The sequence below is a fragment of the Raphanus sativus genome, chromosome 5 (genome assembly GCF_000801105.2).
Source record: "Raphanus sativus cultivar WK10039 chromosome 5, ASM80110v3, whole genome shotgun sequence".
Lineage (NCBI taxonomy): Eukaryota > Viridiplantae > Streptophyta > Magnoliopsida > Brassicales > Brassicaceae > Raphanus > Raphanus sativus.
This window is the reverse complement of record NC_079515.1, coordinates 22010063-22031950: the sequence shown is the minus strand read 5'-3', so window position 1 is coordinate 22031950 and position 21888 is coordinate 22010063. Positions and strand designations below refer to the sequence as shown.

The 21888-nt window shown below is 36.7% G+C and overlaps 5 protein-coding genes, 1 long non-coding RNA gene and 5 other non-coding genes across 12 annotated transcripts; 6 read left to right on the top strand and 5 right to left on the bottom strand.

Annotated features, from left to right (window-relative positions):
* Positions 1–1866: 1866 nt before the first annotated feature.
* LOC130494938 (uncharacterized protein At3g43530-like) lies at positions 1867–3742 on the bottom strand. The gene is made up of 4 exons (XM_056985788.1): positions 3233–3742; positions 2997–3164; positions 2182–2891; positions 1867–2122 (listed from the first exon to the last, which is right to left on the bottom strand). The coding sequence occupies exons 1-4, from the start codon at positions 3740–3742 to the stop codon at positions 1867–1869; spliced, it is 1644 nt and encodes a 547-aa protein (XP_056841768.1).
* Positions 3743–4927: 1185 nt separating this feature from the next.
* On the bottom strand, positions 4928–5621 carry LOC108859951 (uncharacterized). The gene is made up of 2 exons (XR_001950556.2): positions 5531–5621; positions 4928–5231 (listed from the first exon to the last, which is right to left on the bottom strand). It is a non-coding gene; the product is annotated as an uncharacterized LOC108859951 (long non-coding RNA).
* A 1249-nt stretch (positions 5622–6870) lies between these two features.
* On the top strand, positions 6871–9731 carry LOC108856804 (UDP-xylose transporter 3). Of its 2 annotated transcripts, none has more exons than XM_018630692.2 (9): positions 6871–7034; positions 7227–7286; positions 7376–7556; positions 7957–8141; positions 8234–8301; positions 8527–8659; positions 8759–8920; positions 9004–9276; positions 9499–9731. In XM_018630692.2, the coding sequence occupies exons 3-9, from the start codon at positions 7436–7438 to the stop codon at positions 9634–9636; spliced, it is 1080 nt and encodes a 359-aa protein (XP_018486194.1). In that variant the 5' UTR covers positions 6871–7034; positions 7227–7286; positions 7376–7435; the 3' UTR covers positions 9637–9731. The 2 variants fall into 2 exon arrangements, with proteins under 2 accessions (XP_018486194.1, XP_018486193.1); XM_018630691.2 differs by having other exon boundaries at positions 6885–7034; positions 7366–7556.
* A 268-nt stretch (positions 9732–9999) lies between these two features.
* On the top strand, positions 10000–10070 carry TRNAG-GCC (transfer RNA glycine (anticodon GCC)). The gene has a single exon. It is a non-coding gene; the product is annotated as a tRNA-Gly (tRNA).
* Positions 10071–10073: 3 nt separating this feature from the next.
* On the top strand, positions 10074–10157 carry LOC130495382 (small nucleolar RNA snoR114). Its single transcript, XR_008934653.1, has one exon. It is a non-coding gene; the product is annotated as a small nucleolar RNA snoR114 (small nucleolar RNA).
* Positions 10158–12043: 1886 nt separating this feature from the next.
* On the top strand, positions 12044–12114 carry TRNAG-GCC (transfer RNA glycine (anticodon GCC)). Its single transcript has one exon. It is a non-coding gene; the product is annotated as a tRNA-Gly (tRNA).
* Positions 12115–12636: 522 nt separating this feature from the next.
* On the bottom strand, positions 12637–14806 carry LOC108857406 (probable thylakoidal processing peptidase 2, chloroplastic). Its single transcript, XM_018631390.2, has 6 exons — positions 13956–14806; positions 13775–13843; positions 13611–13679; positions 13328–13414; positions 13169–13236; positions 12637–13067 (listed from the first exon to the last, which is right to left on the bottom strand). Exons 1-6 carry the CDS (start codon positions 14580–14582, stop codon positions 12941–12943), a joined length of 1047 nt encoding a protein of 348 aa, XP_018486892.2. The 5' UTR covers positions 14583–14806; the 3' UTR covers positions 12637–12940.
* A 981-nt stretch (positions 14807–15787) lies between these two features.
* Positions 15788–15858, top strand: TRNAG-GCC (transfer RNA glycine (anticodon GCC)). Its single transcript has one exon. It is a non-coding gene; the product is annotated as a tRNA-Gly (tRNA).
* A 3-nt stretch (positions 15859–15861) lies between these two features.
* Positions 15862–15945, top strand: LOC130495381 (small nucleolar RNA snoR114). The gene has a single exon (XR_008934652.1). It is a non-coding gene; the product is annotated as a small nucleolar RNA snoR114 (small nucleolar RNA).
* Positions 15946–16115: 170 nt separating this feature from the next.
* On the bottom strand, positions 16116–18791 carry LOC108805192 (transcription factor RF2b). Its single transcript, XM_018577163.2, has 4 exons — positions 17727–18791; positions 17221–17353; positions 16819–16903; positions 16116–16714 (listed from the first exon to the last, which is right to left on the bottom strand). The coding sequence occupies exons 1-4, from the start codon at positions 18179–18181 to the stop codon at positions 16374–16376; spliced, it is 1014 nt and encodes a 337-aa protein (XP_018432665.2). The 5' UTR covers positions 18182–18791; the 3' UTR covers positions 16116–16373.
* Positions 18792–21332: 2541 nt separating this feature from the next.
* On the bottom strand, positions 21333–21845 carry LOC108805191 (monothiol glutaredoxin-S11). Its single transcript, XM_018577162.2, has one exon. The coding sequence runs from the start codon at positions 21758–21760 to the stop codon at positions 21461–21463; it is 300 nt and encodes a 99-aa protein (XP_018432664.1). The 5' UTR covers positions 21761–21845; the 3' UTR covers positions 21333–21460.
* Positions 21846–21888: the final 43 nt, after the last annotated feature.

Sequence of the window (21888 nt, the reverse complement as noted above, 5' to 3'; positions counted from 1 at the left end):
TGAAGGAACTGAGGGACCTCAGGGAGCTGAAGGAACATAAGGAACAGAAGGAACTGAAGTGTTATATGAATGTGAACCTTAGTGAAACCTGATTAAAGTGATTTCGTTTTATGATTGTAAAACTTGGTGAAACTTTCGTTATGTAACCTTTCGTTAGTTGATGACTATGTTTTTAGCTATGTTTTTAGCTATGTTGAGAAATCCGAATACATCAATGTTAGCTATGTTTTTGGCTATGTTAGCTAACAATGTCACGATTTTGATACTTTACGAAATGTTAACAATGTTCTGTCGAATGGGAAGAGAATACATCATTGTTAGCTATGTTTTTTGTAAACACTACCTCGTGGGATTAGAAAAGATACATATGTCACAAAATCAAATTTTATCATACATGAGCACATCTAAAACGTTGATAGAAAATAGAATATATCAGGTGTAACCATAAAATCAATCATCTAAATACAGTAAAACCAACAAAATCGGAAAAATCAGAAAAGTAAAATTTTAAAGGTTTTTGTATAACTACAAACTAAGTGAAACTATAAGCACGAAAATCCTACACGAAAAAATTCCCGCCCATTTTTTCGAATTTTGACTTTCCACAAAATCGATGCGGAGGCGACGTAGAGGTGTATTAAACCCATTATTTTTAATGTTTTCGCCATTTACCTCAGCCAATCTCTCTCTCTACTATTCAATCTCTCTCTAGATCTCTCTCTACAATCGGTCGCTCTTATTTCTAGATCTAGGTTATTCTACTCAAAATCATGACTCATCCAGACGAGGAGTATAGCCAGATGAAGGCTTTGAAGAGAGACATCAACATGCTTGGCTGCGTGGCGGATGCCGAGTGTGGGATTCCGACCAGATGCCCTTGTGGGGGGACAATCATCAACGAGGTGGCTCGGAACCTGAAGTATCAAACCGATTTTGATACTTTACCGGGGAGAAAATACTTCACTTGCAAAAATTATGAGGTAATTTATAGAAAACGCCCAGATTTATAGATAACGCCCAGATTTTTTATTGATACTTTCGGATTCTGATACATTCCCGTTTTACGTCTAGAATGATGGCTTCCATTTCCGTCAACCATGGGTCTTCGGAGTCCAGGAAGAGGTTGAAATGTTAAGGAAGCGCGTGGATGCGATGGCTGCAGAGATTGCTGAACTGAAGTATAATCTAACCCGTCAGAATCCCACCACTCCATGAGATGCGTCCGGTCCATGACATTAGTCTACTATCTGTTGTTGTTGTTTGCTTGAGATTATGTTCCCTTGTTGTTGTTTGCTTGAGATTATGTTCCCTTGTTGTTTGCTTGAGATTATGTTCCCTTGTTGTTTGCTTGAGATTCTGATTTACCAAGACTCTTCGGATTTACTTAAGTTACACTAAGTTGGAAGTAAAACTTACTAAAGTTTTCCTATTCTCCCTCCTTCACGATCTACGAAATATCATAAATTCACGAAGTTACACTAAGTTGCAAGTGAAACTTACTAAAGTTTCCTATTCTCCCTCCTTCACGATCTACGAAATATCATAAATTCACGAAGTTACACTAAGTTGCAAGTGAAACTTACTAAAGTTTCCCTATTCTCCCTCCTTCACGATCTACGAAATATCATAAATTCACGAAGTTACACTAAGTTGCAAGTGAAACTTACTAAAGTTTCCCTATTCTCCCTCCTTCACGATCTACGAAATATCATAAATTCACGAAGTTACCGAGAGAAGTTACCCAATATATAACATAAGTCTTAAATACCAGTCTTCAACATCAAACAAGAAAGTCACGGGAATTTAAAGTCATACAGACCGAATAATTCGAGTTCATCCACATTAAAACAACCACATACTGGGAATTCACTCCGTCTTCTTACCTACTTTTTTTTTTGTCTTCGGCTTCTTCTTAGCCACCGCCTTCTTCTTACCTGCTGCCTTCTTCTTACCTGCTGCCTTCTTCTTAGCTGCTGCCTTCTTCTTAGCTGCTGCCTCCTTCTCAGCTTCTGCCTCCTTCGCTGCTGCCTTGCTTCTTAGCTGAATGGGACTCCTCACAGTTTCACCAACCAACTTAACCTTTTTCACAGGAACTGTTTCTTTCCCATCATCTTTTCTCGACCTCTTTTTTTCGTGTTTACAGACATTAATTTTTTTTCGACCTCCGCAGCATGGGCATACATCTCCGCATCATCATCATCCACGTCAACATCACCATATTCCCTCTGTACATCCTTTGAAATTTCGAGAATGGCATCTTCAACATTATTGTCCTCTTCCTCCGGCTCGTTATTGTCACCACCATCCTCTTCCTCCGGCTCGTTATTGTCACCACCATCCTCTTCCTCCGGCTCGTTATTGTCACTACCATCCTCTTCTTCCGACTCGTTATTATCACTACCATCACCATCATCTTGGACCGCCGGATTGTCACTTCCGGGAACACTCAACCTAAGACTTTTCACTTCCTCTTCTAGCAGACCTAGCTGCGTAGACAATAAAGTGACTTTTTCATTCACTCCCTTCATAGCATCTCGAACTGCATCTCTGACTGCATTCATAAGCCGACCTTCCATAGCTTTTAAAGCCTCAGCTCCAGGAGTAGCTCCACTAACCTCCACCGAATCAGCATTAGCCTGACCAGATTGTGCATTATTCGATGGTCCTCCGATAGGATTGGTGGGACCTTCAATCTGACCTGTGCGAGACTCTAAATCCATGCGGAACTGTTCTTCAAAGAAAACTTGTTTCTTCCCTTTCCGTATTATCTTCGTCCAACCATCAACTGCTGCATCATCGGCGTCATCGGCCCAACAACTCTCCTTGTCCATTCCTATGGTTTCCAGAAGTTCCTCCTCAGCTGATGTTGCTACCAAGATACTCTCAATATCCTGTGGTAAAAACACAAAAATACTAATTACCTTAGTTTCACCAAGTTTTCATGAGTCTCATAAGTCCCTTCTCCTCAATTCAACTCCACATAAAACATCAATTACCTTTGTATTATTACCAAGTTTATCGTTCACAGCTTTCAGACTGAATTCCTTGGTTCCACTTTTCCGTTTGTACTGCATCTTGCACATCCGCGGGCAACTACTATTTGCACCATTCACATCTTCTCGGAAATGGTTCCTCAAGCTTGGAATTGCCTCAAAGGCCAACAACTACCAACACACAACAAAAAGACATTAACATCAATTAAACAACTATGTTGAAGAGAGCTTGAGAATACCTCCAGAGGGATAGGAAAGCTTGTAAAACCCCAACTCGTCGGCGCAAGCCCGTCGCATTTTTCCAAAAGGGTAGAGACATCCTTCAAGTTATGTTCGAATGCATACCGCCCCCAAGGGAACGTTACACACGCATCTAGGTCATCAACAACACTCAGGAAGAAACTGTCCACAGGTGATGCTCCCTCACCACTCTTTCGGCCTCCGACAAGGATGCTGGCTAAGAAGAACATAACGGCCATCTTCTTACGATCCTCAGATGGCTTTGATTTCATCGCCAACATCTGCTTCTCCAGGTCAGCGTATGTTACCCTTTTCCCTCCAAAATACTTGTTCATGAATGTTGTACCACCCAACCTCTCATGGTTGGGGGGATACTCATGGCAGTATAGTCCAGAAATGAGTCCTAATTCTCTAAGAGAATATCGGATTGCGACGCCATTAATGACAAACCATAACTCATGCTTCTTCGCAACACAAGCTGATCGCAAAACGAGAACCCACATTCCCATCCGCTTCTGCTTTCGGTTTTTAATATGGGAGAAATGCTGGAATTGTGGGTGCTCTATGAACCATTCCACCTCCTTCGCTTTCAGGATCGTTTGAATAGTTCTTATCGCCGAGTCAATGTAACATTTTCCTGAAAGCTTTAAAGACTTTTGATATTGGCTTGAAGGAAAGTGTAGTTTCGGTAGCATGCCCTTTTCTTCGTCATCTACAACCTGCACTCAAGTGAGAACCGGATCACGTACGACATCTTACAACCATCAACATATAGTTTCACAAACTTCGACTTAGTTCAGCAATCACTAACTCTAAATTCCACTTAGTTTTCCACACTTATCTAATCTTTCAAATCATCTATGTAAAAGTTTTCAATTTCAATACTTACCGAATCTGCATGCGACTCAGTTTCATGATGTCGTCCAAATAGAATTATCTCCCTTTCATCAGCTTCTTCGTCGTTTCTTCGGGGCTCTATTTCGTCTCCAGGTTCCTTCTCTTTTTCTCCTTCGTCTCCGACTTCCTTCTCTTCATCTCCTTCGTCCCCGGCTTCCTTCTCTTTTTCTCCTTTGTCTCCGACTTCCTTCTCTTTTTCTCCTTCGTCTACTTCTCTTGATTCCTCCCTTCATTTTTCTTAGTTGATTCTTCCTCTTTCCCTTTTCCATTTCCACTGGCATTGTCTTCGCTTTCATTTGCATCTCTGGGACTTTGGTCGGTTCCTGGGCCGACAGGTTTCTCGATAATCCTTGGGTTTGCTTCATCTCCTACAACACTACTCGAGCCGTCTTCTTTTGCCTTCGTAACGTCTGGATTCATCATGATTTGTGTTTTTGATTATCGATTGAGGATTCGAATTGAGTAGGGTTTTCAGATAACTCGAATAAATTCTACTTAGTGAGAGACGGTGAACTTTATGTCTTTTCAATCAACCAATATGGGGAGAGAGGGGAAACGTATTAGGGAATTCAATTTCTGGAAGTGGATATCCGATTTGTTTGGGTCGGTTCTGGGCCCGGGTTTGGATAGTCCTAGGTAGAGTTGTAATTATAGAAGTTTCTCTTGGTTTCGTTGTCTTTTTATAAATTTTCGTGTAAAAATAAAGATAAATGAATTTCTAAATCCGGGCAGTTTCGGGCAGGAGTATCTCAGCTCTTTTTTTCGGGCAGGAGTACCTGAGCGTTTGATATTCAAGATCAACTGCAAAATCCTTGTGGATATCTAGTGATTCTTTCATAGAGTTAGAGCTTCTGTTGGCCATTCTTTTATACAGAGAGTAGCATTCAGAAAGAGAACTTGAAGCCTTCATCATCAGCCGATGTTCCTTTGAACAATGCAAGCTTGCCCTTGTTCTCTAGCAGCTTCAAGGCCTTCATTAGAATCGTCCTATCATGCTGTGTTTAACTCAGTTGCTGTTCTGATCATTTATCAGATAATTCCGAGGAAGTATGGAGGATAGTTGAAGAACTGAGGAAGCTTGAAATCACCATGTTTCTGCATCTTTGGGTTCAAACAAAAAAGAATCAGTAAAACATCCCCAGCAAAGACATCCCCATCTAACTGATAGAACATGAACAAAAAAGATGTGTGAAGCTAGCTAGAAACAAGAACTTGTGACCTCTTCTTGCAACAAAACAAGCCTAATGGTGGTGAAACAAATATAAACGCAAAGACAACACAGGAGACCATCACTAGCATCAGTAAAGCATCAACATCAGACACAAACCCATCTCAAAGACACATACTTTTGAAGAACAAAACAACAAATGTCAACAGAAAAAAAAAACACAACTACACACCTTTTACCAAACGTTTACTCCAGTAGCACCAAGGAGCATAGAGAAGAACATCAAAATCAGTAATTTCAGAACTCGAGACCTGAAAAAGACAAAAACCCATTAATTTCACACAGACTTGCAGAGACACAAACAGACTGACACTAAAGAACCAAACTCATAAGTATAATGAAAATAAGAGATATTGATCACGAATATTGTGATATTTTGGTGTGTTAATAAATCATTAGTCATATTTTTTTTTAAATAATTAAACCACTTGGACGCTGTTCCTGTCCAGCTATTACATAAACCCATTACAAAAGCATCAGTAAAGCATCAACATCAGACACAAACCCATCTCAAAGACACATACTTTTGTATCAGACACATTACAATCCGAGAACAGAGGCAAAAATACCTCAACGAGAGAAGGAAGTGATGGGTTTGGTCGAGCTCGAGATGGGTATGGAGAAGAGAGAGCTTGAGATGAGATGAGCTGGGAGATGGGTAGATCGAGAGAGAGAGCTCTGCAATGGATAGATCGAGAGAGAGAGCTTGGAGTTCACCGTAGATCGAGAGAGAGAGCTTGAGATGTCGGAGATTGAGAGAGAGAGAGAGAGCTCTGCGAGATGGATCCAGAGAGAGAGAGAGCTCTGCGAGATGGATCGAGAGAGAGCTCGGAGTTCGCCGGAGATCGAGAGAGAGAGCTTGAGATGTCGGAGTTCGCCGGAGATCGAGCGAGATAGCTCGGAGTTCGTCGGAGATCGAAAGATGTTCGTCAGAGAACTGTGCGTCGAGTTGCGTCAATGGAAGCATGAGAGGCGTCAGGCGTAGAGTTGCGTCAAATATCTTAGGTTTTTTGGGTAATTAGTGAATTAGGTTAAGGGTAAAATGGTAATTAGGTTAGGTTGACGCAGAAAATAAGTCGCGACCGCGGGATTTTCTCGGCGTCTGACGCAGGTGCTAGCGTTTAGACGCAGACGCAGACGCACGTACCGGCGTCGATGAAACGAACAAGCTTTGTGCGAGAATCATTGCCGCTGGCGCTAACGCCGGACCTGCGGCAACCAAACGAACACGCCTTAAAGGTATAAAAAAGTTTGATTCCCGCTCGGTCGAGCGGATCATGATCTAGTATATTGTTATGTTATATGTATATATAATTAGTATTTTTTATACATTTAGGTAGTCGTTCGGTTCTCTATTCGATTTGGTTAATCTAGATAGATATAGAAATATAGAAATTATTCGGGTATTTGAAATTTTGATCAGATTCCAGTTTTGGATATTTCTGTTCAATTTTTTTGCCTAGGCCTACCGAATTATATAACTAACGGTAAAAACTAACATTAATGTATCGCCCGCGGTAAATTTACCGAGGGCCCCACGGGAACCGTCATCGTCCTCTCTCTCTCACTATTTTCCTCTGTACGGTGGTGAGTGAAGACAATCGTCAGATTGCGAAAAATAGGAATCTCTGAATCTCTTCTCCTCCGTCGAAGTTTGAATCCTCTCTCGTTCTCACGTGAGCTTTCTCTCTCCCTCCCTCCCTCCATATCTTCCCCCTTCTTTCTTTTCGCGTCTCTTCAATTTCCGATCTCTACCTTACAACGACAGATCTAGGGTTTATGGCTTCTGGATATTCTATTAAATCTTCTTCCTTCTCCAGCTTCTGTTTAAATGTTTTACCTAACGACTTTTCTGTTTTTTGCTGCAGCTGAGCTTCCTTTAGCTTCGATTCTCTCGCATTTGCTTATAGATTATATGCACGAATGAGGTTCGTTTTCCTCCAGATCGATCTTGTTTGCTTCACGTTTATAACTTTCTAGCGTGTGATTTTGGAATCGATGTTGTAGATCGTTGTAGATCGTTGTAGATCGTGACTGAAGCGAGAGAGAGAAATAAAAAAAAATTAGGAGAGCGAAGATGAGCGAGGGCCAGAAGTTCCAGCTTGGAACAATCGGCGCTTTGAGTTTGTCCGTTGTGTCGTCTGTGTCGATCGTGATCTGTAACAAGGCGCTTATTAGCACCCTTGGCTTCACCTTCGGTATAACCTCATTCAACTTCCTTTGCTTGTCTTGTAAATGTTTACTATGAGTTGAAGGATGATAGGTTAAGAGATCATTTTCTTTCATACTATGTTTGGAATTGTTAGGTGGTTATCTCTTTTTTTCCCCCTTATGGTTAATGCCTAGACGATTGTAAATGTTTTGGAAAGTTTCATATATTTGGTATCTAATGTAAACACTTTAGACGCTCCTTTGATGTTCCCAAAAGTTTGGATTTTCTCTGGTTACTTTATAACTTTTTTGTTTACTTAAGCACTTCTTTACTTTATAACCAGTTTTTGAAAACGGTGTCACTATAACTGCTTTATATCTCATTATAGGCTATTGATGATCACTTAAGCTAATCTGTACTTATTCTTGTTATTATTTTACGTACAGCGACTACGTTGACAAGTTGGCATCTATTGGTCACGTTTTGTTCCCTTCATGTGGCACTATGGATGAAGATGTTTGAACACAAACCTTTTGATCCACGAGCTGTGATGGGATTTGGCATACTGAATGGGATATCCATTGGACTATTAAACCTCAGCCTTGGCTTTAATTCCGTTGGTTTTTACCAGGTATTGCTTTTTCGTTCTAGCTGCTACATGATGATATGATATCCTTGTAGCCTGTGTTTTTCAAACCACATCTTCTCTTCTGTTGATATTAGATGACAAAACTAGCAATCATCCCCTGTACTGTTCTCTTGGAGACCCTCTTCTTCAGGAAAAAGTTCAGGTTAGCACTCAATGTTCTCTCTTTTAGACGTGAGTGGTTGTTAATTTGGAGGGTACTATCTATGATCTAATTTTCTATGCTGTAACAGTTCAGCAACTTAGTTATCGTCTTATCTCCCTTTGTGTTGATAATACGTCCTCAGATATTTTCATGGCTCCACAAATTTCTCAAGCTTGTCTCTGGTCAAGGGCATAGTTATTGACACGCTTCTTTGTTTTGTTGCAGTCGAAAAATTCAGTTTTCATTAACCATCCTTCTCCTTGGTGTTGGAATTGCGACCGTCACAGATCTTCAGCTTAATATGCTGGGTTCAGTCTTGTCGGTGCTGGCTGTTATCACAACTTGCGTTGCTCAAATTGTATCCTATGCTTAGCCTTTCTTCTTTACTTTCGACCTTTCTTTTTTATTTCATCTTATGCCAATTTGATGCTGTCATCTTTAACCAATTTGTACACAGATGACAAATACCATCCAGAAGAAGTTCAAAGTTTCATCCACGCAGCTTCTTTATCAGTCTTGCCCTTATCAAGCAATTACACTTTTTGTCACTGGCCCATTTTTAGATGGGCTCCTAACCAACCAGAACGTGTTTGCTTTCAAGTACACTTCTCAAGTTGTGGTAAAACTCAATCCGCCAGAGATTCTACCCACAGCTTTTTTGCGTTCGACATATGTTTACATGTGCTTCTTTGTTTACTGCAGTTCTTCATCGTCCTGTCCTGCATGATATCAGTCTCTGTAAACTTCAGCACTTTTCTGGTCATTGGGAAAACGTCTCCGGTCACATATCAGGTTCTCGGACATCTAAAAACATGCCTGGTTCTAGCATTTGGCTATGTGTTGCTGAAGGACCCATTCAATTGGCGCAACATTCTTGGTATTATGGTGGCTGTGATTGGAATGGTTGTTTATTCCTATTTCTGCTCGGTTGAAACTCAGCAGAAGGCAAGTGAAACATCAACCCAGTTGCCTCAGGTACATTTCCTCTAGCTAATACATATCTGTTTGGCTATATATAGCTTAATACTATTGAAATGCATAACACCAATAAATTTATCCCTGATCCTTATTAAGGATTCACTTACTTGTCTCGTATGACATACAAAAGAACCCTTTTCTCCCGAAGATATTGTGTCATGTTATATTGGTGAACAAGAAAGAAAAAAAGAACTGATGGTGCTTGTTGGGGTTTGGCAGATGAAAGAGAGCGAGAAGGATCCGCTAATAGCAGCTGAAAATGGAAGCGGAGTGTTATCAGATGGTGGTGGTGTTGGTGTGGGCGTGCAAAAGACGACAGCTCCTGTATGGAACTCGAATAAAGATTTTCAAGCCTAAAAACTGAACATTGCTATTTTTTTTTCTTATATATATAAATATCAAACTCTCTTTTGTATCAGATTTGTCAGAAAAGAAAAACTTTTTTCATTCCTCTTTTTGTTTGTTTGTTTGTTTGTTTGTTTGTTTATTCTCTTTTAAAGATCTCATAGCTGTAGGGAAGACTGAAAAATCAACAGGCTTTCACATCGTATAGTAGAGAGAAAAGCGAACATAGGTTTGATGATTCTATCTGTATTTTCAAAGTTGTGGCCATATTCATAACACTAGAAGTATATTTGATTTTCAGACATACGCGACTCTGTTCTCCTTACCAACTTCTTGTTCTTTCTCATTTCGTATTGACCAATGCGATAACAACAAGCACCAGTGGTCTAGTGGTAGAATAGTACCCTGCCACGGTACAGACCCGGGTTCGATTCCCGGCTGGTGCATCTGAGCTGTGAAGAAACAGGTTTAGCGACGGTTGGGTCAGTCGCATTCATCTGATTTCCAGATGGTATAGCCACAATCCTGAGCTCCTCATTTTTAACAAAATAACTAGATCTGTTGTGCGGGTATTTGTTTTATATAGTTACTATATATTTCAAGGTTGTTTATATATAATTGTGTATATCTTTTAAATACAATAATTTTATATTTTTCATACTGTAAATTAATTAATTATTTCAAATCATCACATATATATATATATTGCTTTTAGAATATATTTATCCTACTGAATTTGCGTTTGATAATAAAACCAATTTTTTAATTTGTTTTTTTAATATTTTACCAATATTTTTATGCTTATACATTTTAGATAATATATTATCATTTATAAAAAAAATCTAAGATATGTTAATGTTTAAATATGTATTGTATAATTTTCCTAACATGATTATGATTATAAATTAGATAAAAATATGATATAATTTTAATTTTTAATTTTATAAACAATACATTAATATATTAATGTATAATATTATATCAAATTTCGAAATTAATGAAAACATTTAGATATAGGACAAAATTAATTAGTTACATAGATATTAGTAAGAAAGAAGTTAGCATTACCTTATTCTAGGAATAATTTAAAATTTAATGGCAAGTTATGTAATATACACATGAACAAAATTTATGGTTAGCATATTATAAAGTAATAACAAAAATATATTTAATAAACATTTAAATGAATTGTCTAACTTAAAAAAATCACACATGAAATGAGTTGTGATTTCTATTTTAATATATAAGATGTGTATATTTATGCAAATATAATATGGCATTGAAGCTTTTATTTATGCAAATATGACATTCACTTTATCATTGAAGCTTACTACTGTATGTAGTTTTTTTTTTTAGCTGAGAGAGAGATTAAGCACCTTGCAAAATTCAAAGACACAGATAAACAAATGTTTTCAACCAAATTTTAACACAATGATTGCAAGACTAAGCACCTTTTTTTTTTTTTGAACAACTTGCAAGACTAAGCACCTTGCAAAACTAAAAGACAGGTCTGTAATGATTGCATTTTAGGTCTCAACACAACAAACAATCCTGACACTTTCTTCTTTAAGGTTTCAATATTTAAAAATTGTTTTTCAATAGCCATACAAAAAAATAGTTGCTGCTTTTTTTATCTATAAATAACTACAAAACAGCTACATGTTTTTTTTTTTTGACATCAGCTACATGTTTTCTAAATCTACAATTTGTATCTGTTACGTCATTACGTGGATACTGGATATTCGTACTAATAGCTATAAGATTATATTTGTGGCTATTTGAAATAAAATGAATCTTTATCAACCAAAAAGCCAATTAATTATGAAAATAAAAGTTTATTATTAATCACTCGTGGAAATATATAGTCACAGACTCACAATATAACTAGTCACTATTCAAAGAAATTTAATCCCCCTAAACATATTGTAAACCATAATATTTGATTTCTAATCATTACATCTAAATCTTAAATCCTAAACTTTTTAAAATAAACAATAAATTATATTTCAAAAATATCCAACAAACATTTTTTTCTTAAATAGAATGATTTTCTATCACGCTCTAAATCCTAAACATATCTCAAACTCTAAACATATTATAAACCATTTTTTAATCTTTAATAACAAACTCTGAATCTTAATCATACATTCATATAAATAAACAACAAATAACGTCTAGAATTTAAAATGGTAAGTTTTTATAGTTTTTGTGTCATCTAAGTTCTTATAGTTATAATAATAATAAAATATTTTTGATACTTTGATGACATCGTGTTTAAATTGAGAAATTATTTGAAAATGATATGCTTTCAAAACTTATCATTTTGTTTTTCTTGTTCTTTACCATAATTCTTGTCGTTTCTTTCTCATTCCATATGCTTTCAAAACTTATTTCATTATGGAAGAACATAAACATCAAAGCACCAGTGGTCTAGTGGTAGAATAGTACCCTGCCACGGTACAGACCCGGGTTCGATTCCCGGCTGGTGCAGTCGTGTGAGTAATGAAGAAAACGGCTTAGCGTTGGTTGGGTCCTTCGCATTCATCTGAATTCAAGATGATATCCCCTCATACTGAGCTCCTACTTTTTTCAAAATAAACATTCTTCTTGTTCATACTCTGTTTTTTTTTTAGTTTTGGGTTTATGGTAAACATCAGCTTATTAGAATGATGGGCAAGCACATAACATAGTATTCATTCACTTTTTCATCGAAGCTCATTATGTAGCTTTTTTAAAAAAAACTTAATGAAGAGACTGATAAACTAATGTTTTCAACATTTCCTGTTAGGCGCTCACCTTAACGTTTGACAAAGTCTACACAATGATTACGTTTTTACGTTTCAACATAATAAGAAAAAAAATAAACATTCTTGTTCATACATACTCTGTTTTTCTTTGAATTTGTGTTTATGGTAAACATCATCTTATTAGAACGATGGGCAAGCAGATAATATAGTCATTCACTTTTTCATCGAAGCTCATTATGTAGCTTTTTTTTGGAAACTTAATGAAGAGACTGATAAACTAATGTTTTCAACATTTCCTGTTAAGCGCTCACCTTAACGTTTGACAGTCTACACAATGATTACGTTTTTACGTTTCAACATAACAAGAAAAAAAATCTTAACAAAAGAATATTCCATTTTTTTTCCTTTGGGATTTTTTCCCATGACATTCCATGTCTTCCATAGAAGTACACAGAACGAAAGAATTGCTCTGTTGACTTCAGGGTCAAAATGATGGCAAAATGATGGCTATAGCACCACCTCATCATCCATCCAAATTCCTGCTTAATCCTAAGAACCATCGGCACCGGTCAAGAAACATCAACAGCCCCCTTTTGGATAACTTGCTCATGGTGGTGTATTGTGTCTGAAACTTTACTCGGTGGCCAATACCTAAACACAGATCTTCCGATAATGTTCTTTATCGGAAGTGGACCCCTGCGTGTTTACATTCATCCGTGAATCAATCAACAGAGTTTCCATAATTTTAACACAGGAGAGCCATGAAATAGCAGATATCTTCTAGAGTTATTGATTACCAGTTATGAGAGTCAAAGCTTTTGTTGCGGTTGTCTCCTAGGACAAAGACATAACCTTCAGGGACCAACTGCAAAATAAAACAGGAGAAACCAGCTTAGTTGCATAACTCTCTTACAAGGTTGAGAATCATTGAACTAGGAAGTGCAAGTTTTGTTTACCATTGGTTCCATTTCGTAGTCAATTGGCTCTAATACAAAATCCTCTTCTTGAACTGCATCATTCACTAAGAGCTTTCCATCACAAACCTTTATGATACAGGATCAATAGGTTAAGACAGGAAAATGATACAAAAAAAAACATAAAAACAAGGGCCTGTTTTGAGGATGCAGGTTATAAAGAAGCCACTACTCAAGTAATAATACCAATAAAGGTGAGAAAGAGATTAACTGGTGAGAATAGGATCAACCAACAAGTGATTTAGATAAAAAAAAAAGGGCTTACTTCAACCCAGTCACCTTCGCTTGCAACTATCCTTTTTATGAATACATCAGTACAATTATAACCATGTTCCTACAATTTTTCCAAAAGGAGAACATCAAAACACCTCTGAAACAGGTTTTAAAACATTTAAAAAAAAAAACAAGAAAGGGTGATTTGTTACCTACCACCAAAACAGGAGGAGCCTTGAAGATGACTATATCAGAAACCTCTGGCCTTCTGAACAAGTACGAGACCTTAAGCAGCACCAAAAACCACACGAATAACTCATCAAATCACTCAATATCAACCATCAATCTAACATTATAACCAATCATAGAACAGAGCCAAAATCACCAGTACTCTCACCTTCTCAGCCATAACACGATCACCCACATCAAGAGTAGGGTACATAGACATGGAAGGTATGGACTTTGGCTCAGCCAACGCGGAACGGAACAGAAGAGAAACAGTCACCGCAGTGAACGCCGCCTTAGCATCCTCCGAGCATATATTCAACAGCTTGTTAACCCATCCGTTCCCAAAGCTCGAGCCTTTACGACTAAGATCCACCTTCACATTCCCTCCCCTATCGACATCCGTCGTCAGCGTCGCCGGAATGCTGCAAGGCATCCACTTAGACCCCCTCAGAAACGGAATCACGGAAGAAGCCTTGAACGGCGAGATCCCGAGGGCGGTGGCGCTGTTCATCCCCAGCAGATCCGGAGCTCCGGTTAGCTTCATGACGGAGATCATCCCGGAGACGAGCGGGCTCTTGCTTCCTTCCTCGAGGAGCTCCCTAGCGATGGTGGAGTACATAGGGGAAGATGAGGACGGAGGAGGTTTGTCGAGATCGTGGTTGAAGATCCTGGGACGGAGATAGTAATCGAAGCATGACCGGACGTCTCCGGTGCCGCCGACGACGCGAGTCGCGGCGGAGGAAGCGATGTTCCTGGCGACGTAGCTGGAGTATGTGAAGGTAACCCTAATCGCCATGAGTGGTCGATTTTTAGGGTTTAAGGTATGAAGGGAGATGGAGCTAGTGAGAGAATGTTGATAAACCGGTTTAATTAAATTAAACCGGAAATCGGATCGGAGAATTTAGAGAATCCAAAGCGGCCGGCGAGAATGAGTTTTCAGGTGGAAAGCAAAAAGAGAGAGAGAGAGGGACCAACTGGGGAGATCCCACAGATATGGGGAAGAAGGTTTTGTCTCCTTCTCCACAAAGATCAGTTTATATTAGGGTCAAATGAGACGGGCCCACAAATATACAATTTACATTCATTGGCCAAATCTTTATTAGATTTGCTCTTCTAAAGCATTTATTTACTCACTTTGTTTCCGGTACACTATGTACAATTTTACATTCATGTCCAAAACTTTATTAGATTTGCTCTTTTTTACCTTTTCCGTACACCTTTTTATTCTAGACTACCTTTTATTTTGTTAATGAGCAATTTGTTATATAGTAAAGAGTAAAGTTTAGACATTTTGTAAATTAGTTGACATGTCCAAAGCATATACATGAATGAGAAATTATAATAAATTCATTCCACTATCTAATTTGATAATATATTTTAGTTGTTTCTGTTTACAAAATCTAATATATAATTCGTAGCATTGCGTATGTTGCTGAAAGAAAAAAAAACATGTTACGTACATAAGGGGAGCCGCATGACCACAGCGCATACGTCTCTCGTTAACTTCAGAGACGTTATGCTTGACGACAACCTAATCAAAGAATGGATTCAGTTTAGTTATATGTTCACAATTGGTTCAGCCTTTTCTCCAATGTCTTCTCACCATAAACAGACATATCTCTATTAGTTTTCATGATCTGATATGGTTGATAAGATATGAGGAAAGGACAAAAGGTTTATGAGGAGGCTTTTGATTTTTGTAATCTTGGTGTGGCCTAATGGGCCTAAACATGTATCGGAGAAGTAGAAATACCAAGCAGAAGGTTAATATGTAGTAGTTATTGGGTTAGCTAATCATCATTACCAGCTTCACGCTTAGGCAATCAACTGCCAAAGTGGTTCTTCCATGTAAAAGACAACTAATATTAGTATATTACCGATACAGTGAAATTAGAAACTTCATTTTCTTGCCAATCTACAAAATGACTAGAGTAGAGTATTACTTAAGTCAAACAAGTTTCTGAACCGTATTATATTTTAACAGCGGGATTGGACATCAAAGCACCAGTGGTCTAGTGGTAGAATAGTACCCTGCCACGGTACAGACCCGGGTTCGATTCCCGGCTGGTGCATCTGAGCTGTGAAGAAACCGGTTTAGCGACGGTTGGGTCCATCGCATTCATCTGATTTCCAGATGGTATAGCCACAATCCTGAGCTCTTTTTTTTTTCTTTTTGGACTTTTCATGCAAAAAAAATCATAAGATACACAGATGTGCATCATGTACTAAAACAGGCTCATAAACGTCAACTACACAAACGAATCTACAGAGAAACAGTATAGAATAATTTTATAAATGTGAGTTGACATACATAAACATACAAGAAAAATGCAACAAAATACATTTATTTCCAAAGGGAACACTAATTATTAGAATCTCATTTGTTCCTTGAAGAAAAATCAATAAGAGTAGCAAACAATGAAACTCACAATCACAACAACACAAGTCCAACTCAGTTCTGATAACGTCCTTTGTCACCTCGAAAAAAGAATGAGAATAATAAATAGTAGTAGAAAGCGAATCAAATCAAATGAATTTTAAACCCTATTAACAGTTGTCTTGAGGAACCTCATCGGTATGTCTTTTGTCAATAGGCAGAGCTACTCTCACTAGCAGAGAGAGAAGGTCCTTCAGATTTGACCAAGCTTGAGCTATTATTGCTACTTATCTCTAGCCCTTGCATTCTCCCGTTCTGCAGAAACTCCGACACGCTCTGAGAATTCGACATGGCCTCCATCGGATGGCTTGGATTGAATCCGTGCATCTGCTGCATATCTTGGCCATGATGATAGGGTGGAATAGCCATGAAAGTGGAAGGAGAGTACTGAACCTGCTGCATTCCCATATCAAAGGAATCTGAATTACCAGAGATTTCTCCAGTCTCAATCTTCATCCTTTCCAATTCTTTCCTCAGTGCTTCGTTTAGAGCTGTGTTTGCATTCACAAAAAACAAAAACAAACAAAAGCAATAATAGATCACAGATGCAGAATGTGTACCATGATGAATCCAAATAATTAGACTTTGCAGTTACCATTACGAAGGTGAGCTTGTTGCTCCATTGCTTGTAACCTCATCTTTAGCTCTGTGTTTTCGTTTGCAAGTCCATTTGTGTCTCTCTGATCAAATTCAAACAACATCATTGGAACTTTTCAACAAAGCTACTTTCTTGCGTCGAACAGAGCGAAGATATTTACTTTATTGTTTTGAAATCAAACAGCATTCGAACTAAGACTCTTGAATTCACTAAAACATCGTTGAAACTTCCCTATCAATCTACTTTCTTGTGTAGAACAGAGCGAAGATCTTGTTTTGAGATAAAAACAACATTCGAAATGAGAGAGTGGTGGCAAAGACACCAAAACATCAATGAAACTTCTCTATTAAAGCTCTACGTTCTTGGGTAGAAGGGAGCAAAGACCATTTACTATATTACCTGGAAGAGAGTGAGCTGAGCAGAGAGAGTGGTGGCTTCGGTTTGAAGAGATTGAACTTTACGCTCGAGTTCTTGAATGTACCTTGCTTTCCTCTCCTTTGAACGAGCTGCAGATTGCCTATTCGCTAAGATCCTGATGTAATCAAATCCAAAATCATTGTGAAAAACTCTCTCATTGAAGCCTTCCGTTTTGAACCGAACCGAACTGAAACTTTCGGTTAGTTCGGTTTGTTCAGTTACTAGTTTGGTTCAGTTCACCAAAACATCAACCGAACTACTGATTTAACCAAAATTTTGAACCAAAATAACCGAATCTAGCCGAATTTAACCAAATTTTCAACTGAAATATAACTGAAACCAAAGAACCAAATGATTTCCGGTTCAATTCAGCAAGATTTAACCGAATCGAGCTACCCTATTCCCGAACCATCCGAACCGAACTACGGAGACTACCCGAACCGGCAGGCCTAGATCTTCGATTCATCAATAGGAAAAAGAATGTTAACCTTTTGGCGCGTTTGGGATCGATGTTCCAAAGCTCAGAGAGCTTCTCGGGAGGCATAGCTTTCTTCGCGTCCATGATCTCATTAGCGTACATGGCGCATCCCGCGTCGACGGAGTTGCTGTGACGGTGGCGAGGACGAGAGGACGAGGAGGGAACGGCGCCGGAGACGACGACGGAGTTGGAGGCGGAGGCATGATTCGGAAACGCGATCGCGGGGTGCGGATTCGAGGAGAGGCTGTCGACGTCGATGAAGGAGGAGAAGAGATCGTCGTCGGAGGGAAGATCGTCGGAGGAAGGGGGTGGACCGGAGGAGGAGAGCGGATCCATGAACATGAACATTGACATGTCGTCGGAGCGAGATCGGCGGTGGAAGGAGGAGGGAGGAGTTGGATCGGCATTTGGATTGGGATGTGGATCGGCGGCGGGCTTGGGTTGTTGAGGATCCGATTTATCCATCGGGTTTGAGTTTTGAATGTGAATGTGAATGTGAATGTGAATGTGGGGAAATTACAGAGTCAAATGTGTGTTATAATTATGAAAGAAGGGAGATAATGGTGGAGATGAAAGCTTTCTCTCACTAAAATATGAAGAGAGAGGTGGAGGAGGAAGAGGAACTCAAGGAGAGAGAGAGAGAAGTGATGTCACTGAAAAGTAAAAAAAAGAGGCACATTGACACGTGAAGCATCGCAGCATCTTGTCTCCTTCTTTTTCATTATTTATTCTCATCTTTAGTTTTGTTTATGGTCTTAATACAGCTTAATGAAACTTCTAGTAGTACAGTTACATGTTCTTTTTTTTTTTTGTAGTCGTCTCAGCAAAGTTTTAAACAATTATTGCATAACATCTCCCCACGTCTGTCTCAAGATTTTGCATTCTGTAGTATTAAATTGGATGAGGAAAATTAGTAGAGAAGGACAAGTTTTCACATCGCCAAAGCTTAAGCCAAAAAAAAAGAGTTTTCACAATGCCGATCACAGTGAAGATTAAAGTTATGGACTCAGACATGAAAAGAGCTTGGCTTCCCCATTCAGAATGCTCCTTCTGATTAGATTTGGTTGATTTAGATTTTTAAATTTTTGGTACTATGTCTGTAGGTTTCATTTAAATTTTATTATTTTTTTGGTCATTTGATTCGGATTATACTATCAATACTATTAAAACAGAAGGCCTTTTTTTGAAGTGACCTTCAAATTTTAAAGTATTTATCATCATGTGTCACTGACTTATTTATATGCTATTGTTTTTATTTAATGCTTTGAATTCTTTAAAAAAAATCGTTGCTTTGATTCTTTAAGATTTTCTTGGTTTAATTTAATTATTTGTTATCATAATATCAGTGAATCGTGTTTGTTATCATAGTTTTGATTATTTATACTGTTATGATTATAGTGTTAACCCAATGTAGAACATTTATTATACTCTATTATGATACCAAAGGTTATATTATTTTTATATATAGTGTTCACCCAATGTAGTGCTTCGAAATATATGTTATAGTTTGATAACCCTGATTTTACAAATTATTATATATTATATTAAAACAGAAGTCATAACTTCTAATTTATGTGTGATTTTTTAAAAAATGGATTACTTACTAGACTTGGTCATACTGCATTTTTATATATTATTAATCTTCATATTAAATAATATCATTTAATATCTTCATTTTTATTTAAGATAAAAATAAATATTAATATAAAAAATTCTAACAAAATTTTTGAAGAATCTTTTCAGAATCTTTTCAATATTTATTTTCGAAAAATTGATTAGTTTCAATTTTAGTTGTCATAAAATATAATCAGAAATTTAAATTTAATTTAGTTTTGATTTATATAAAAAATTATTAAAATATTGTAATGATAATAATAGCCACTTAAAATGATTACTTTCCAAAAAATCATTTTACAAAGATTTTAAAAAGATTTTGTTGGAAAGCAATATCCATTTCTGTTTAATTATATAACATATATAAAAATTAACTTATCTTAAAAAAAATTATATATAATAATCTATTATATAAACTAAATAAACAAAACAAATTACTAAAGAAATCTAGCACTATGAATTGCGGGTCGGGATTATAGTAAATTAAATACAAAATAATTCTAAAGTATGCCATTTCTAAAAAATCTAACATTTTAATTAAACTACTATATTGAACTAAAATATGATAAAATTACTTTAAATCTCAGTTCAAAAAAATATATTTAAATTGATAAGTTAGTATATTTTATTTTCATAATATAAAACATTTATTCTAAAAAATATAATATGTTGGTAGAATGGTTTAACGTTAATAAACTATATAATACATGTATAAAAAGTTAACTTTTCTTAAACTTTTATATATATAATAATTTATTATATAAACTGAATAAACAAAACAAATCTTTTCAAGGAAATCTAACACTTTGAATTACGGATCGGGATTATAATAAATTAAATATAAAATACATACATAATAAGAAGCAACATATATATATATATATATGTTTATATGTAATCATTTGAAATAGTTAGTTAATTAACAACATGAAAACTATAAAATTATTGTAGTTGAAATGATGATTTAAACATTTAAATATATGAATAATCTTAGAATATATACTAATTAAATAAACCAAATATATATATAAACATGAAAATAAATACCCGCACGGTTGTGCGGGTCAAAATCTAGTTAGTATTTAAAATCGTCTAAAAATCAATGAAATTGACCAAAAACTATTCAAGTTACAAAAATAAATAAATAAATAAAAATAAACTACAAAATATATAAATAGCTAAATAACCTTAATATATCTAAGGTATTAATAAACGTTATTACTTTTAGATTTTTTTCAGATTATAATTGAGATTTTGGTTTTATATTTGACTCAAACATACATACTGTACCTTTTAGATCTCGTTTGGATAGTTTTTAATGACGGTTGAATTGGATTACAGTTTTTCTGGTTTGGATTTGGACTCTAATTTTGAGTATGGTTAAAAACGCTCATGCCTAGAGAAAGCTATGGAATATTAAATAAACTTCGAACAACTGTTGCTAATTTAGGGCATTTCCAATCCAACTCTATTTTTTCTTCCAAAATAGAATAAAAGTGAATATGGAGTAAGAAATGCTCCAACTCAACTCTATAATGAAATTTACTCCATAGATGGAGTAATCTATTTTTGGTTTGTTCATTACTCCATTATAGAGTGGAAAATGGAGTAGGGTTGGAGCATTTTTACTCCATATTTACTTTTATTCCATTTTGGAGTAAAATATGAAATTTTACACTGGAGATGTTCTTAGATATGTAGATTGTATTCATATGCTACGAGTTTTTAAATACATCTTTAAAAATGAAATGCATCCAATTCACTTGCTCTTTATATCAAGCATAATTTGTCTGTAGATGATAAAATCACAAGTGTTTCTTCTCATTAACCAATTGTGGTCTGTTATGTACGTTATATAGTTGTTATGCTTTTTAGCTACTTTCTAGAGATATTAAATTTAGCATACGTGTATTTTATATATCTGAATTTATATATAATCTTTTACTACTATGCACTTTCTACTTTCCACTTTTTGTTCTTCTATGAAAAGGATTTTCATATAACTTTTTGAAGTAGAACAAGTTACACAACCAATATAATATTAGAACGGAATACAAATATGTGATCATTTATTGAAAATACACTTTGATAGCTACTTAACGATCTTTTTTTGAAATACCTCTTCGTCTTTTAACATATATATGGCTTCACAAGGGGAACCAAGGAGCTGCTTAGGTGCATGGACATTACTTCGTTGGTCGAACCAACAAGCTTGCCACCAATGAAAACGGCTGGAACTGGCTTTGAACAGCCTAGCCTCATTAGTGCCTTCTCCATCTCCCGGCATTCAGGGTCCTTGTCGATCTCGTGGATCTTAGGGCTAACCCCAAGATCTTGGAAGAGGACTTGAACCGCATAGGACAAACAACACGAGCTCTTGCTGAATATAACCACTCCTTTTTCTGACGATAGTCTCATGACTTTGTCCATTTTAGTGAAAAGGAGCCTTACAACAAAGACTTCCTGAAACCAAACCCGGAGGTCGAGCTTGGTGTTGCTTGTGAGTCTGGTTGCTTGAGCCGCAGGCTATATTTATAACAAGGCAGTAGGAAGAATCA

Bases quoted from the DNA above. Each gene is read 5' to 3' on its own strand.
- LOC108856804 (XM_018630692.2), top strand. From the start codon at position 7,436: ATGAGCGAGGGCCAGAAGTTCCAGCTTGGAACAATCGGCGCTTTGAGT. The intron at 8,302-8,526 runs GTTAGCACTCAA...GTTTTGTTGCAG, and splicing joins TTCTTCAGGAAAAAGTTCAG to TCGAAAAATTCAGTTTTCAT. The intron at 8,921-9,003 runs GTAAAACTCAAT...TGTTTACTGCAG, and splicing joins AGTACACTTCTCAAGTTGTG to TTCTTCATCGTCCTGTCCTG.
- LOC130494938 (XM_056985788.1), bottom strand. From the start codon at position 3,742: ATGGGAATGTGGGTTCTCGTTTTGCGATCAGCTTGTGTTGCGAAGAAG. The intron at 3,165-3,232 runs GTATTCTCAAGC...GTGTGTTGGTAG, and splicing joins GCTTTCCTATCCCTCTGGAG to TTGTTGGCCTTTGAGGCAAT. The intron at 2,892-2,996 runs GTAATTGATGTT...TTTTTACCACAG, and splicing joins AACTTGGTAATAATACAAAG to GATATTGAGAGTATCTTGGT.
- LOC108857406 (XM_018631390.2), bottom strand. From the start codon at position 14,582: ATGGCGATTAGGGTTACCTTCACATACTCCAGCTACGTCGCCAGGAAC. The intron at 13,680-13,774 runs GTAGGTAACAAA...GAAAAATTGTAG, and splicing joins AGGCTCCTCCTGTTTTGGTG to GAACATGGTTATAATTGTAC. The intron at 13,237-13,327 runs GTAAACAAAACT...TTTATTTTGCAG, and splicing joins ACTACGAAATGGAACCAATG to TTGGTCCCTGAAGGTTATGT.
- LOC108805191 (XM_018577162.2), bottom strand. From the start codon at position 21,760: ATGGACAAAGTCATGAGACTATCGTCAGAAAAAGGAGTGGTTATATTC.
- LOC108805192 (XM_018577163.2), bottom strand. From the start codon at position 18,181: ATGGATAAATCGGATCCTCAACAACCCAAGCCCGCCGCCGATCCACAT. The intron at 16,904-17,220 runs GTAATATAGTAA...GAATTTGATCAG, and splicing joins CTCAGCTCACTCTCTTCCAG to AGAGACACAAATGGACTTGC. The intron at 16,715-16,818 runs GTAACTGCAAAG...ATGCAAACACAG, and splicing joins ACAAGCTCACCTTCGTAATG to CTCTAAACGAAGCACTGAGG.